Source organism: Solanum tuberosum, unplaced genomic scaffold (assembly GCF_000226075.1).
Source record: "Solanum tuberosum cultivar DM 1-3 516 R44 unplaced genomic scaffold, SolTub_3.0 scf00076, whole genome shotgun sequence".
NCBI lineage: Eukaryota > Viridiplantae > Streptophyta > Magnoliopsida > Solanales > Solanaceae > Solanum > Solanum tuberosum.
In genome coordinates this window covers 112,755-126,480 of record NW_006239000.1, presented here as the reverse complement: position 1 = coordinate 126,480, position 13,726 = coordinate 112,755, and the positions used below count along the sequence as shown (strand labels likewise).

General features: G+C 37.7%; 3 protein-coding genes across 4 annotated transcripts in view; 1 reads left to right on the top strand and 2 right to left on the bottom strand.

The window, feature by feature from the left end:
- Positions 1-2,235: 2,235 nt before the first annotated feature.
- Positions 2,236-6,328, top strand: LOC102605389 (uncharacterized). The gene is made up of 7 exons (XM_006345965.2): positions 2,236-2,647; positions 3,560-3,619; positions 3,776-4,024; positions 4,332-4,408; positions 5,089-5,165; positions 5,384-5,516; positions 5,594-6,328. Exons 1-7 carry the CDS (start codon positions 2,305-2,307, stop codon positions 5,747-5,749), a joined length of 1,095 nt encoding a protein of 364 aa, XP_006346027.1. The 5' UTR covers positions 2,236-2,304; the 3' UTR covers positions 5,750-6,328.
- A 378-nt stretch (positions 6,329-6,706) lies between these two features.
- LOC102605057 (peroxisomal 2,4-dienoyl-CoA reductase) lies at positions 6,707-10,169 on the bottom strand. The gene is made up of 5 exons (XM_006345964.2): positions 9,896-10,169; positions 9,392-9,551; positions 8,616-8,785; positions 8,308-8,530; positions 6,707-7,119 (listed from the first exon to the last, which is right to left on the bottom strand). The coding sequence occupies exons 1-5, from the start codon at positions 10,085-10,087 to the stop codon at positions 6,965-6,967; spliced, it is 900 nt and encodes a 299-aa protein (XP_006346026.1). The 5' UTR covers positions 10,088-10,169; the 3' UTR covers positions 6,707-6,964.
- Positions 10,170-10,244: 75 nt separating this feature from the next.
- LOC102604714 (uncharacterized) overlaps positions 10,245-13,726 on the bottom strand; it is a 10,612-nt gene continuing 7,130 nt past the window's right edge. For both annotated transcript variants that reach the window (XM_015308129.1, XM_006345963.2), the window contains exon 9: positions 10,245-11,073. In XM_015308129.1, the coding sequence (XP_015163615.1) occupies positions 10,883-11,073 (191 nt within the window). In that variant the 3' untranslated portion in view covers positions 10,245-10,882. The remainder of the gene's footprint in view (positions 11,074-13,726) is intronic.

The window sequence follows — 13,726 nt, the reverse complement described above, 5'->3', positions numbered from 1 at the left end:
TGTGGGTAACCATGCAACTTATAGCATTTGTCCCTGATGTGTCCTGGTCTCTTGCAGTAATCACATATAATACGAGTCCTGTTACCAATGTAGGAATTGGTCTGAGAATAGTTAGTTCTAAAATTGGTGTTGGTGTTGTTTGTAGAAGAATAATTTTGCCTAGTAGACCTGGAAGTACTTGCTCCTGCCGAGCCATTTGCATTGAAAGCAACAGACTCCATGACCTTCTTCCCTGAATTGCCTGCATTCAGAGCTGCAGACTCCATGAACACCTGAGCATTAGGTTTAATCTCTCTCTGTTTTTCATCCTGTACTAACAAAGAAAAAGTTTGTGCTAGGGAAGGCAATGGATTCATCATGAGGATATTCCCTCGAATTACAGTATAGACCTCATTTAATCCCATAAGGAATTGTATCAATCTCCTATCCTGCTATGTCTTAAACACACTATCCTTAGCTCCACAAGTGCAATTACAGTTACATTGAGTTCTGATATGCAATTCAACTCTTCCCACAACCTTTTCATCTTAGTATAGTAAGTAGTAATGTCTAAATTTCCCTGTGATAGTTCATTGATCTCACGCTGAATCTGGTATAACTTTGCACCATTAGTCTGATCATATCGATCTTCCAACTCCTTCCACAATTCGAATGAATCAGAAACATATTCCACACTTTCTGCAATTTCCTTAGCCAAGGAGTTAAGAATCCAGGAAGTAACCATGTCATCACATCTTCCCCATTGACGGAATTGTGATGTTCCTGGATCGGGCCTCTTGCAATCACCATTGATAAAACCCAGTTTATTCTTAACTGACAAAACTCTGAGAACACTTCGTCTCCATGATCTATACCCTACTCCATCAAAAGGAATTTGAACTAACGAGACACCTGGATTATCGGAGGGATGCATATACAAAGGGGAACTCAGATCAACGCCATTGTTGCTCACAACATTCTCAGTTGAAGAAGAATCACCCTCAATCACCATAGTGGATTCAAAACAAACAAATCACCAAGAATAAATCGATCTAAGTGAAGAGAAACAGCGGATCCAAAAACCTCAAACAATCAAAGCAATCAACTTCGAAAAATCAACACAGAACCAGATCCAAAAAAAAACTCAAACTAGCAAAACGATCGAAAAATCAACACAGAACCAGAACAAGATCGAAGATGCACATACAAATCGAAATACCTCGTGCTCTGATACCATGTGAAGAATACCTCATGACCATGGCTAGTCATCCATGGATGCAATTAACAAAGAGAGCAGAGAGGAAGACACATAATTGGGAGGAATCAATTAACTGATTTCCATTATGATGAGAACACACATTTATACAGAATGAGAAAAACAAACTCTAACTAACTAGTGAGTTGACATGTTGATAGAAAGGAATCAGTAACAAACTTATTCTAACTAATTAACTGAACAGACTAACTAACTGATTAGACTAGTAAACTAACTATCATAATTAACTAACTCATAACATTTTCTCATAAACATAAAACTCCATATATGTTTTAGGATTTTAGCATGAAATCACATATATCTACTAAACAAGCAACTCGATAAAAGCAATAGCAAGGCTCGTACATCCATATATATATCTAGAACAGACATATGTATTTGACTACTCTTAATCTCAAATGAAGGAATAATCAATATTCCTATAATGAGGGTAACCATTATTGTATGATCATGATATTTTATCAAGAGTAACTTTTGATAATTAATCACCATAAAGTTTATATGGAAGAATTTCTAAAGGCTCAATGAATTACAATTATTTACTCAAGTATGCACATAAAAGCTACTTGCACTGCAAGTATATTAACTGTGTGTTGAGTTTTTATATTTTTTGTTTTTGCAAGTTACCTTAACTAATCATAAGCCTTACTTCACTCGTTTTCTAATGCTTATTCGATAATATGTCTACTATTCTTCAAATTCACCAATAGGAAATCATCATGATAAATTTATTTGTGAAATAGTGAATCCATCTTACAGATTATTCAATTTCATGTCAGTTGATTATTATTAAAGATCAATATAGATCCACAACCATTAGTGAAATTCTATAGTTCTCCTATAATGTTACCAATTTTTAATATATGTAATTAGCATTTTGGTACTCATTCTTTCAATTTCAAATTTTGCAAACAATATATTAATGTCATAGTTAAATAAGAGGAAAAATGTTTTTTTTTGGGAATATTACGTGCTTCATTCTATACCGCAACACAAGAGTTTGGTACATATAATGTAAAGCAAGTAAGGGTCGGAAAAAGAAGAATAGGATGAGGATGAAGGCACTTGATTTTTGTCGTCCGAATTCCGGCACAACTCATTTGACGGTTTACCGAAATGGCGACGACAGGAAAGGGGGTCGTCATCGTCACCTAAAAATTAGAGCTTTAAGGGAATACGAGCAAGCAGTTAAGGACAAAGATCTTTCTCGAGCTCTCCGCTACTTGAGAGAAGACTCGTCAATCGGTAAGTTGGATTGGTCCCCGATCGAAAGAGACTGGCAGGTTTTAGATACATGCTTGAATGCCGATGATATGAGGCTTGTTGGAAGTGCTTATGCTTTTCTCAAGGACAAAGGTCTCTTGCCTAATTTCGCCAAATACAACACTATTGGTAAAGTAAAACCTTAACTTCTCTTCCTCCGAATGCAAACACTCCACTTGTCTACATTTCCCTGTAATCACTCTACACTATTGGTTAATCAAGGATAGTAATTTTATGATTCTTTCATTTGTAATGAGACGACTGTTTGTGTTACTGAATAATGGATTGTGGATGATTGAACCTCAATCAAAATGATGTTGCTTGTTCTACCGCAGTTATTCATCTAAATTGGAATTTGGATGTAACTGCTTACCAGAAGCATAAGCAGTGGTGCAAAACTAAATGATAGTCTGACTAGCATTTGTTGATATGCATGTGCTTGTTAAGCCAGACTTCTGGATGAAGCCCATATCTTTTTATCCTTTCACCCTTTTCTGTCCTAGAAAACAACACAGACAATTCTGAATAGGCCATGGAAAAGCAGGTGACGTTAACGTTAGCTATTTACAGAATCCCCATTTCTAATTAAGTGTGAGAATATTTCATCATTGTCTTTGTGATGAAGTGCTTTATCTATTCTACTTCTACATTGGCATTTTCGAGTCAATTTCCTGAAACTTGCTGATTTCATGTCATCAAATGTATGAAACACACATTTGCTGGTTCCTAAAGTGAATCTTTTTCCGTATTTAAAGATATACCTTACCTTATTAAAAAAGGAAAAAAAAAAAACAAACAGAATTCCATGTTGGAGCCGTACGCATAGGGAGAGAGAGAGAGAGTCATATATGTGTGGATATTGCCTTCAACTACTTCACTAAACTATAAAGCTGAAACCCTACTTCTGTATATTCAGTTTTTGCTGCACAAAAATCATTTCATCATTGGTTATCTCCCACATTCCAAAAGCGTTCACGTTAATATCATCGTTTTTGCAACATTCTTTGTCACAAATCTTGACAACAGTGCCTATATCTGCAGTTTTGGAAGGGCCACGGGATGTCACACCAACCGTCTTAAAGTCTTCAACTGGTTTAGATGGTCAGTGCAAATCCATATCAATTCTCTGAAGCACCTAAATTGTTTCAACTTGCATATTTACATGGAATATTCGCAGAATAAGTTTCTTTTTCTGACTTTCTTTAGGAGAAAGTGTACTGATTTAGTAACATGTTTTTTAACTCTTCTGTAGTTCAGTGACCAAACTTTCGCCAAAGAAGTGGGGTCTTTCTGGAACATCTAGCTTTCTTTTGGCAACATCATTGGCTGGAGTCACGTTTCTGCTGAACCAAGGAATAGATATTAGGCCTAACATTGCTGCAGTTTTGGGGCTTGCCATGCTAGATGCTATATTACTTGGTGGTTCCTGCTTAGCACAAATCTCCAGCTTCTGGCCTCCCTACAAGCGTCGAATTTGTGTTCATGAAGCAGGCCATCTCCTTGTTGGTAAACCATGTTTCTGCAAACATTTGATGAATTTACTGCAATAGAATGAAAGAACTTCAGAAATTTGATTCATCCATCTTCCAGAGATTAAGTTAGGATAATCTGTACTTCTGAATATTAATGTTTCGATGCGATGACTTGCCATAGATATCATCAGCTTGTTTACCCAACATCAACTGCTCAGATTATTAGTCTTGGCCTTTCTACTACTATCAGCACTTATTGTCTGTAACATTCGAAGGAATGTAAAGTTGTAAGCCTAACCTACCTCTTATAGTAATTCATTTATCCACTGATATGACTGCAGCATACCTAATGGGTTGTCCAATTCGTGGTGTAATTTTAGACCCAATTGTTGCAATGCAGATGGGCATTCAAGGACAGGTATGTCACTGTAGATCCTTCTAATTGTCTCTCTTGTTCAGAGTGTAATGCTGGATCACTTGTTAAAATAACAGCCAACAAAGACCGTATTACATAGATAACTGCTTTTACCATTCTCCTTAAGTCTAAGGCGAGCAGATGGGAATTCAAGACATCTGTTTCTGTCTGAACATGCACAAAGAGTATTCTATTAGATGCCACATTACAACAATTTTATCCATGACATTATACAACCTTTTCTTATTTTCCAGACCCCACTTGTGGGATTACACTTGGTATGTTGTTGTTGCTTGTAGAAGCTTCCAAAGTTATACCCTTTGAGAGGACCAGTTGTAGAACAAGTATCGGCTATGTGTCAGCATAGACTCTTGCAGTTGTCTTGTCAGTATTTTTCTATTGAAGAATAGGGGTTGCACGGTGTATAAATAATTTTTTTTCTACATGGCACAGTGTAACATAATTATGTAGGTGTCCCTTATATTTTCCTTTTCCTCAGTAGTGGCTGTCCTTGTTCTATGAGAAGAATTTACAATTAAAATAGTGAGTTCTTTAGTTTCTTGTTTTCTTGGAAATCAAAGTTGTCCTCCACACATAAGGTTGTGGACCCATTTTAGAACTATTTGAACAGTTAAAATTTCTCATTTTGGCTTGTGATCTTCTTTTATTTTTCTTTCATGCAGGCAGGAACACAGTTTTGGGATGAAAAACTTGAAAATGAGCTTGCTGAAGGCCAGTTAAGTGGTACCACATTTGACAGGTAGATTTCCTAGCCAGTCATTTTGCTTACATTTGTTCCGTGGACGAAATACATTTCTATGCTGGAACCATTTCTCTGGATTTTCTGCAAGCAATATATTTAGTTCTTTGCTCGATGTCTCGTCAAATCTCCATTAAAAAGGAGATCAAGAAACCTTTTTTGACTATTTTGTTTGCTGCAGTTTCTTGCACCAAGGTAATTAAAAATAAAATTGTCAGGTACTGCATGGTTCTATTTGCTGGGATTGCAGCTGAAGCTCTTATTTATGGAGAGGCTGAAGGTGGAGAAAATGATGAAAATCTCTTCCGAAGCATCAGTATTCTTCTGGAACCCCCACTCTCTGTGGCACAGGTCTTTCTCTGGTTAAAGTTATTTGCTTGTCTAGTAACTCTTTGCTTTTATAATGCAACATTCAAATTTTTCAACAGATGTCAAATCAAGCAAGGTGGTCGCTGTTGCAATCTTATAATCTGCTGAAATGGCACAAACATGCACATCGAGCTGCTGTAAAAGCTATTGAGAATGGATGCAGTCTGAGCATGGTCATTAAAAAAATTGAGGAAGCCATGTCTCTGAAAAAATAAAGCTTGGACAGCAGAAATATTGTACTAGAAGAGGTGATATTTAACCCTTATTCATGTGCAAAGTCAGGATACTACTTGCTCATAAATGAATGTAAACTAAGAATAATTTTTTGGACAATTAAATGCGGGGTGTGCTGAGACATTTAGCTGTGAGGAGATAGGAGATTCCTAGTGTGCTGAGGCACTTGGCTAAGCATATATTATACTGCTATGAAATGCCTCAACTGGAGCTAGCAGAAAAGGGATTGAAGGTTCTTGGGCCCATAAATATGCCTGACCTTTGATCTTGCAGCGTGATAGTTCCTCAAAAGGAGCATGTTATTTTTCTATGATTTTTTAGGTGAGTAGCTTTTAGCTGCGAGCTTAGGAGCAGAAGGGAACAGAGAGAATCCTGCATCTAGCATCCTTTGATAAAGATTTTACATAAGTAGCTTATTTATGTTGTGTAATAAAGGAAAAGTCTCATTGTAATTCGAGTGTAAACTATTAAGCAGTCCAGCAATGACCTCTTTGAACTAGTGTTTGCTGAAAAGAATAGAGGGAGGGAAGATATTTATCTTTTCGACCCAACATACTGCTCTGCTACTAACGACTCCGCACAATTTCAAGGAAGAGGCTGCTAGGTTCTTTCCTGGCAACCTCAGCTATGAATGAGCTGTGATGGTTATATAATGTCTTGTATTCTTGCAACTGAACTATCCATTTCCGTTTTTTTCTAAAAGAAACAATGCATATAATTCTGCCTGATGACGGGATTGTGAATAATAGGAAAGCTAGAACGAGATGCAAACGGCTTCAGCGAAGTTTGCTCCGGGGTGCAGTGCTGATTTTATGACATGCGTCCTCCTACTGGACACCATTTCTTTTAATTAAGTAACTAACTTAACAAATGGTTCCATATTCCCTTTCTCCAACCCGCTGCAATTGTGTAGCCTGGGACATGAAATGAAACACCTGTAGGAAATCTTTTGACTTAATACTTGCTGGGTATCTGTCTTTATTGAATGGTACACAAAAACAAAAACAAAGTACTAACATAATTTGCTGTCCAATTTAAGTTTCCAATAGCCTAGTATATGTATTTAAATGTATGGCAATGGACACTAGCCAGAAATAATACTAGAGTTTTTCAACAAGTTCCTTGCTGCGACTGCACTGTAATTGCTCCCATGTGCTGTGTTTAACCACAATGCCTAATAAGTATAGTTGATAAACTCAAAGCTTACTGGGAGGAACTCCTACTGGTGCATTTCTTGATTTCTTCTCCACTGTTCGAGAGAGCTCTTTAACTGCATCTTTAGGTAGATGTCGAGGTCTGCTAAGCCAGAGTCCTCCATCGACAGGCATGATGGTTCCGTTGATGTATTTGCCTATATACACAGGAAGCATAAACAAGAAAAAAGGAGATTACTACAAGCAAGAAGCAATTTGTGGGAATTTGAAGTCTTGATTTAGCAAAAACTGCAGGTAGAGTGGATGTTCCACATCACTGCACTAAATGAATGCACGATTCGGGAATTATGCATGCTCTTCAGGGAAAAAAGTATGTTTTCCAGTAATGCAATGAGCTTTCTTCAATTGCACTGTGTATAAACATTTTAAAACCAATACAAATTGAGGAGGCATAGCAGTAATAACAGGTTTGCGAACAATGTAAGCACTACAAAGTATGGCACACTCTTATCTCACAGTAAAAACAGAAGATTGTTGAACAAGTTCCCTAGAAGCCAACAACAAGAGAGCACAACCTGTTTTAAGTACAGGATAAGCAATGGTTGCTCTCTCTCTCTCTCTCTCCTTTTCATTGGAAGCAGGAGCAAGTTCAGGATGTGTAACGGCGGGTTCGAAGCCGACATCACTGCATCATTGGCTCTATTGAAGCAGCATGCAAGGTCCTTCAGATTACCAATACTAACGAATTTTCACATACATATTCTAGGTCGGCTCTAAAAGCAATGTATTCAGATGTGAACTTCTGCACACATACTCAAGACCAGAGCTAAAAGCAATTTGGTTTAAATATGGAATTTAACATACATATTTCAAGGTCGAAGATAAGAGCAATTGGTTCAAATGTGGATTTCCATTAAAAAATATTCAAGATTGGAGTCAAAAGCAGTGGATTTATCCAGGCCCAATGCATAAACACTAGGTCCACACTGATTGGCAGCACATATTGCCCGGAAGAACAATGTAGAAGTGGTAGTTGGAGTCAAGTCAGTCTGAACCTCCAGTGAGAGAAAAATAGTGGAAAAGTGAGTCCTCATTTGCAAATTCAACCCAGTATAAGGAACAGGAAGAGAGATGCCACAAGTGGATAGCAAGAACTGACAATAGCTGTTCATAGCAAGAAACTGACACTAACTGGTCACATTAGTAGAGAACTTGGACATGCACCTGGTGATGAGGCAAGAGCAGGGAGTAGAAGTGGAAAATGTCTGTCACCTAATTTGAACCATGTCACTAATGACAAGATGCATCTATCTCAATTTATATTTAATATCTTAAAATTTAACCAGATCATATATGTGCAAGTCTAAAAAGCATCAGATACCAACCAGCATCTGACGCAAGGTACAGAGCAGCCATGGCAATATCATATTTCTCCCCAAGTTTGTACAAAGGCATGTATTCTTTGCTCTTATTGCTTATCTCTTCCGGTCCAAGTTTACGCATGCCAGCAGTATCACCTATAGGGCCTGGTGCAATACCATTGACCCTAATATCATAGTCTGTGCCCCATTCTAGAGCCAAATTTCTAGTGACTGCATCAACAGCAGCCTGTACAGAGAGATGATGTGAATGGGAGTTATAAATAACACAACAAAAATGAACACAAACTATGCTTGAAGCAAAAGTTCCAAACCTTGGCAGCAGCTACATGGATTTGATACCAAGATGCAGTGTAATGCAAAGTAGCACTGATGTTCAGTATCATTCCACCAGACGTCAAACTCCTCCCAGGTCCCCCTTTCTTGATATAGTTAAGTGCCTCATGGCACATAGTGAATGTACCAACAGAATCAATATCTAGTACTGCAAAAGCCATCATGATCATACAAAAAGAATCAGTATGTAATCTGTGAAAGCCTTCCCCTCACTTCAAATCTAAGAGAGGAAAGTGACTTGCTATACTCTTTTACTACAAGCACTCCCCTCACTCAACCTTCTTTCCATAACCTCCTCAAGAAGCTTCCATAAGCCCAAGAGATCAATGGAGAAACAAACAATAAACTTTCCTCTTCTACTCTTGTTTTAGGAAAATAGAGTAAGACAGGCTGACAACACAGAAGGTCTTAAAAGGAATTTTTCACTCATGACAAGGCAGTTTCTTTAACCAAGCTCTCAGCCTTTGAACCTTGAATCACCTTCAATATAGAGACTAGCCATTTTGAAGAAGCTGGTTAGAATATAATTGAGCAGATTCTAACGATTTCTAAGTCAAGCTACCCACTAGAAGAGAATATCTCCTACAACATCAAGGGTTAAACATTCAGAATGGCTATGATTATGTGAAGATCTTAAGAAAGCTGTTATGAGTGGTTGTTATCAAATCATGTCTGTTTTTCCTCTTCTTCCTACATCCTACTTGAATGGTAGTGGAGTGTTAAAACATACGAAACTGAATCTTATGAAACAAACCTGTCCTGAAGCCATTAGGAGACAAATCCTCAGGAGACACAAGGAAATTGCCAGCTGCAGCATTAACAAGAATGTCGAGCTTCCCAAACTGTTTGACAGTTAACTCTACAACTCTTTTTGCATCTTCTTGCTTGCGGACGTCCCCCTGCAAGCCAATTGCCTAGGGGATGTGCAAAGGAAAGTTAAACAAGTGAAGGAGAGGAGAGGAGCGGAGTAGAGCAGAGCAGTGTTGAAAATAAAAGTGGTAGTCTCTAGCTGCCCCTTTGATGTTTGATGGTACATGGACTATAGCACCAAAAGAAGCGGTAACATGTTGTTAAGGGTTTCATGATGTTGGCAAAAAGGGGATGGCAGCTGTACAGGTATATTCAGAAGCAGGGATGAACAGATAGGTTTAATTTAGGGTAAATCAAAATGAGAATCATGTAAAATTTTGTGCATGTGATCAACGACCTAATTATAATTAGCATGTATGGATAAAAGTGGAGGAGGAAAAGTAGTTACCGGAATACCAAAGGATTGAAGGTAGGAGACGGCGGAGTCGAGGACGGCCTTGCGGCGTCCCATGATGGCAACGGAGGCACCATGTTTGCCGAACTGAGTGGAGATCTCAAGGCCGATGCCGGAACCGCCTCCGGTCAATAGTGCTACTTTCCCTTTGAGTATGTCTGATTTGAAAGGAGACACGCACTCCATTTCTCCTCTTTCTTTCAATTCAATCTCTTTGTGTCAGGCATATATATGGTCCCGTAGTTGTGGTCAACGCCACACGTCTCGTGATCCTCACCACACAATAATAATATTGTTTTTATCTATTTTTATTAGGTATAAACAAACAAAAATCCCAATGTCTTCCAACCATAATTTTGCAACCATTTTTAATATTCCGTCCAACTGCTCCTTTTGGTTTCAACTAAATGATAAGTACTACTTTGCACATCATGCTCTTCACTGCCTTCCTTAATTAGGATTGAACAACCTTGAGGACGAGGTTGCTGCTACTTGTTCAATGGTTTTCAGTCTAATGGTTATTCAATACTGACCTGCCTTTTTACAACTCTACTTGTGGACAAATCCAAATTGTAATACTGGTGGTTCCTATTGAGCATCAGCACCAATGGCATTTTTACAGCTCTCTCTCTACATTTCCATCTAATAACATTAACTTGTTTTGACCCAAAATTTAGAGTTTCAATAGGATCATCACTTTTTGATACCCAACTGTGAACTTTCCCTTCCTCGGTAGCAGAAGATTAGCAGCATTATTTCTTCGCTACAGGACAGACAGACGTGCAAAATGGGCCGTGAATTTTTCAATTGCAAAAAGGGTTATTGTTAATGAATAAAAGATTTATTTTCTTGCTTTTCCAGAACAAGATACGCAAATATAAGTAGAGCAATTGTTTATATAAATGCCCAAGCATAACGCTTGTTGCTTCAACAAAATAAATTAATTTCCACATAAACAAGTGGAAGGTAGGTAGACAACTATTATTTAGTTGCCTTTTGACCGGTAGTTTTGTTCTGGGAAGCAGACGACAATAACCGTAATCGGCTGGCAATTTCTGTAAAAGAGGGCCTAGATGCAGGATTTGGGGACCAGCATTGCTCCATCAAGCACCTCCATTCTGAATCACAGTAGTTAGGAATTGTTGGCCTCAGAGTATTGTTCACAATACCTCCTGCATACGAGGAAGAATGTATCAGAATGATTAGCCTGATCAAATAGCAGATCCACAAAAAGCTGAATCGCACTAAAGATCAACATTTATATAAAAGGTTCAAACGGGGACATAAGTTGCAAACAAGATTATGTAAAATCTAGAATGTATCAAAATGACTAACCTGATCAAAATAGCAAACTGACAGAAGAATAGAACTGGTGAATAGCATTAAGGGTCAACATCATATTAAAAAAAGGTTTAAACCAGGGAATAAGTTGCAAACAAGATTGTGCATAATGGTATCGACATCCAGCTTTGCCTTTGCCATTTGTTAATCCTCTGATGCTGCTAGCACTAAGCAATTGCTTTCGGCCCTCAGGAATCACCAAATGAAAACCAAAAAAATCTAAGAACAATGGGCCTTAGATTTGCCAAAATTAGATAGTAATGCATGAAAATCTGCCTGGTTGATTCAAAGTATTTGTAGCTTATCGAGTCAAGCAACAACCACATGCTGCAAACCATACAAACATGCCAATTTAGGAGGAACTTTAGTCTCACAGATCATCTTAGCAGGCCATTCATTTACTTTGTATCCTTGAACTTGCAACATTTTGGGGGCAGGCATAGCTGTATTCCTAAGCGAACTCTGGACGAATATGAAACGCATGGATACAAGTTATGCCTTGGAATGAAAGATAATTCCGAATCCGCTTTGACCTATAAACAAGGAAGCTACTTATAACAGGATTTAACAGAGAACCTCCTATCTTTACTGGCTGTCCAGTGTATGAGTCCTCCCTATCCTCAATGTTGAAGTGTGTGACCATCTCATCTAAAAGCTTAAGTTGTTCGATCCCAGGACTTCTGCCTGCTCTGGTACCATGTTGAAGTGTGTGACCATCTCATCTAAAAGTTTAAGTTGTTAGAGAGAACACACTTTTATTAGTTAATTATATTTTGAACACTCAACAATCACCACTGAAGTCAATTTTTGCAGCAGCGGGTTAACATCTTCAATCTCTCAATCATTAGACCGACTCCTAAACTGCAACTTTTATCCATTGTCAGAAGAGCAATTACCAATACTGCAATCCTTGTGTTCACGAGAGAAAAATTCTGGAAAAAGATCTTATAGTGTCATATCCTCCAACCATTTTTCACTTAACAGTTTAATCTTTTCTGCATTGCCCATTTTTCACTTAACAGTTTAATCTTTTCTGCATTGCCCATTTTTCACTTAACAGTTTAATCTTTTCTGCATTGCCCATTTTTCACTTAACAGTTTAATCTTTTCTGCATTGCCCATTTTTCACTTAACAGTTTAATCTTTTCTGCATTGCCCATTTTTCATTAAGTATTCTCATCTGACTCTTTCCAGAACCCTCTTATTTGCTGCTACACTGCAACACCATTAGGAGCTATCACTGGATTGGAACAACAGTCTCAATCCTTTACATAATTTGAGATTATCACTCCAAAAGCCACATGCACAATAAACTTCTTTTTTTTTTTTTCAAGCAACGTAAAGTTGTATTCCTCAGCAATGTGGGTACGCTGTCAACCATCAAAAAATCACAGTGCAAATAATCATTATTACAGAGAGCCTAGGAAGTCTACTAGCTGTTCTACCTCATCTATACCCTCTTCTTTACACCAAAGATATAAAGTATTAATGCAGTTTTCTTTTACTTTCTGCATTGGATTAGTCATATTCTCAAAACATCTATAATTTCTTTCCTTCCAGACTGACCACCATATGCAAAAAGGGACTAGGCTCCACCATTTTTTCTGTTTTTTACTCCCTCCTCTCTTCATCCAGCAGGTTAGAAGATCTGCCGTATGCTCAGGTATCACCCATGGTTTTTGGAGGAGATTAAGAAACATATGCCACACTTGAGAAGTCACTCTACAATGAAGAAACAGATGACTCTTTGTTTCCTCCTTTCACCTTCAGACAATCTCAAAACCTCTCTTTTTCAGTTTCTCCTGAGTCAAGACATGCTCTTCTACATACCTTCCATGTGAAAAACTTGATCTTCGTAGGGATATTAGATTTCCATATTTGTTTACAAGGTCCAGGGATGTTCCCAGGCTGTGAGGACAATTTTTTTCTGTACAATCTTCCAACTGAAAATTTTCCATCCCTATCATGCACAATAAGTTTTTATTGTTATGTCTTGGATACTTTACTCCCATTCCCCTCTCTCTTCATCTTTCATAATAGTGGACCATTTGACTAAATGTATTTTCCCCCTTCCAGAATTTTCTTCCCATAAGAAATTACTCTTCAACATGTTTCATCTCTTCTCCACCTTTGTTGGGACTGGAATTAGAGATATAACATATGTTTGAATACCACCCCATACATTATTTAAATTTTTGAAATTGTCATCCCATACATTATTTATCAAAGTCAATCTCCCACCAAATGACAAGTACTGCCTTTTCCAAGATGCTTACTTCTATCTCCATAAGATTTTCCTTATTCAGTACAATGAATCTAAACAAATAGAATCTTGACATGTATTCTCTTGATATTGTAATAGGCCTCCTCAAATTTAAAGTGAGAAATCAACTTGAGTTTGCTTATTATGAAAACATAAAAGTTGACACCAAAATCTTGCTGGAATAGAGAACTGTTACTATTCTCAAAAAAAAAAAAAAAAGC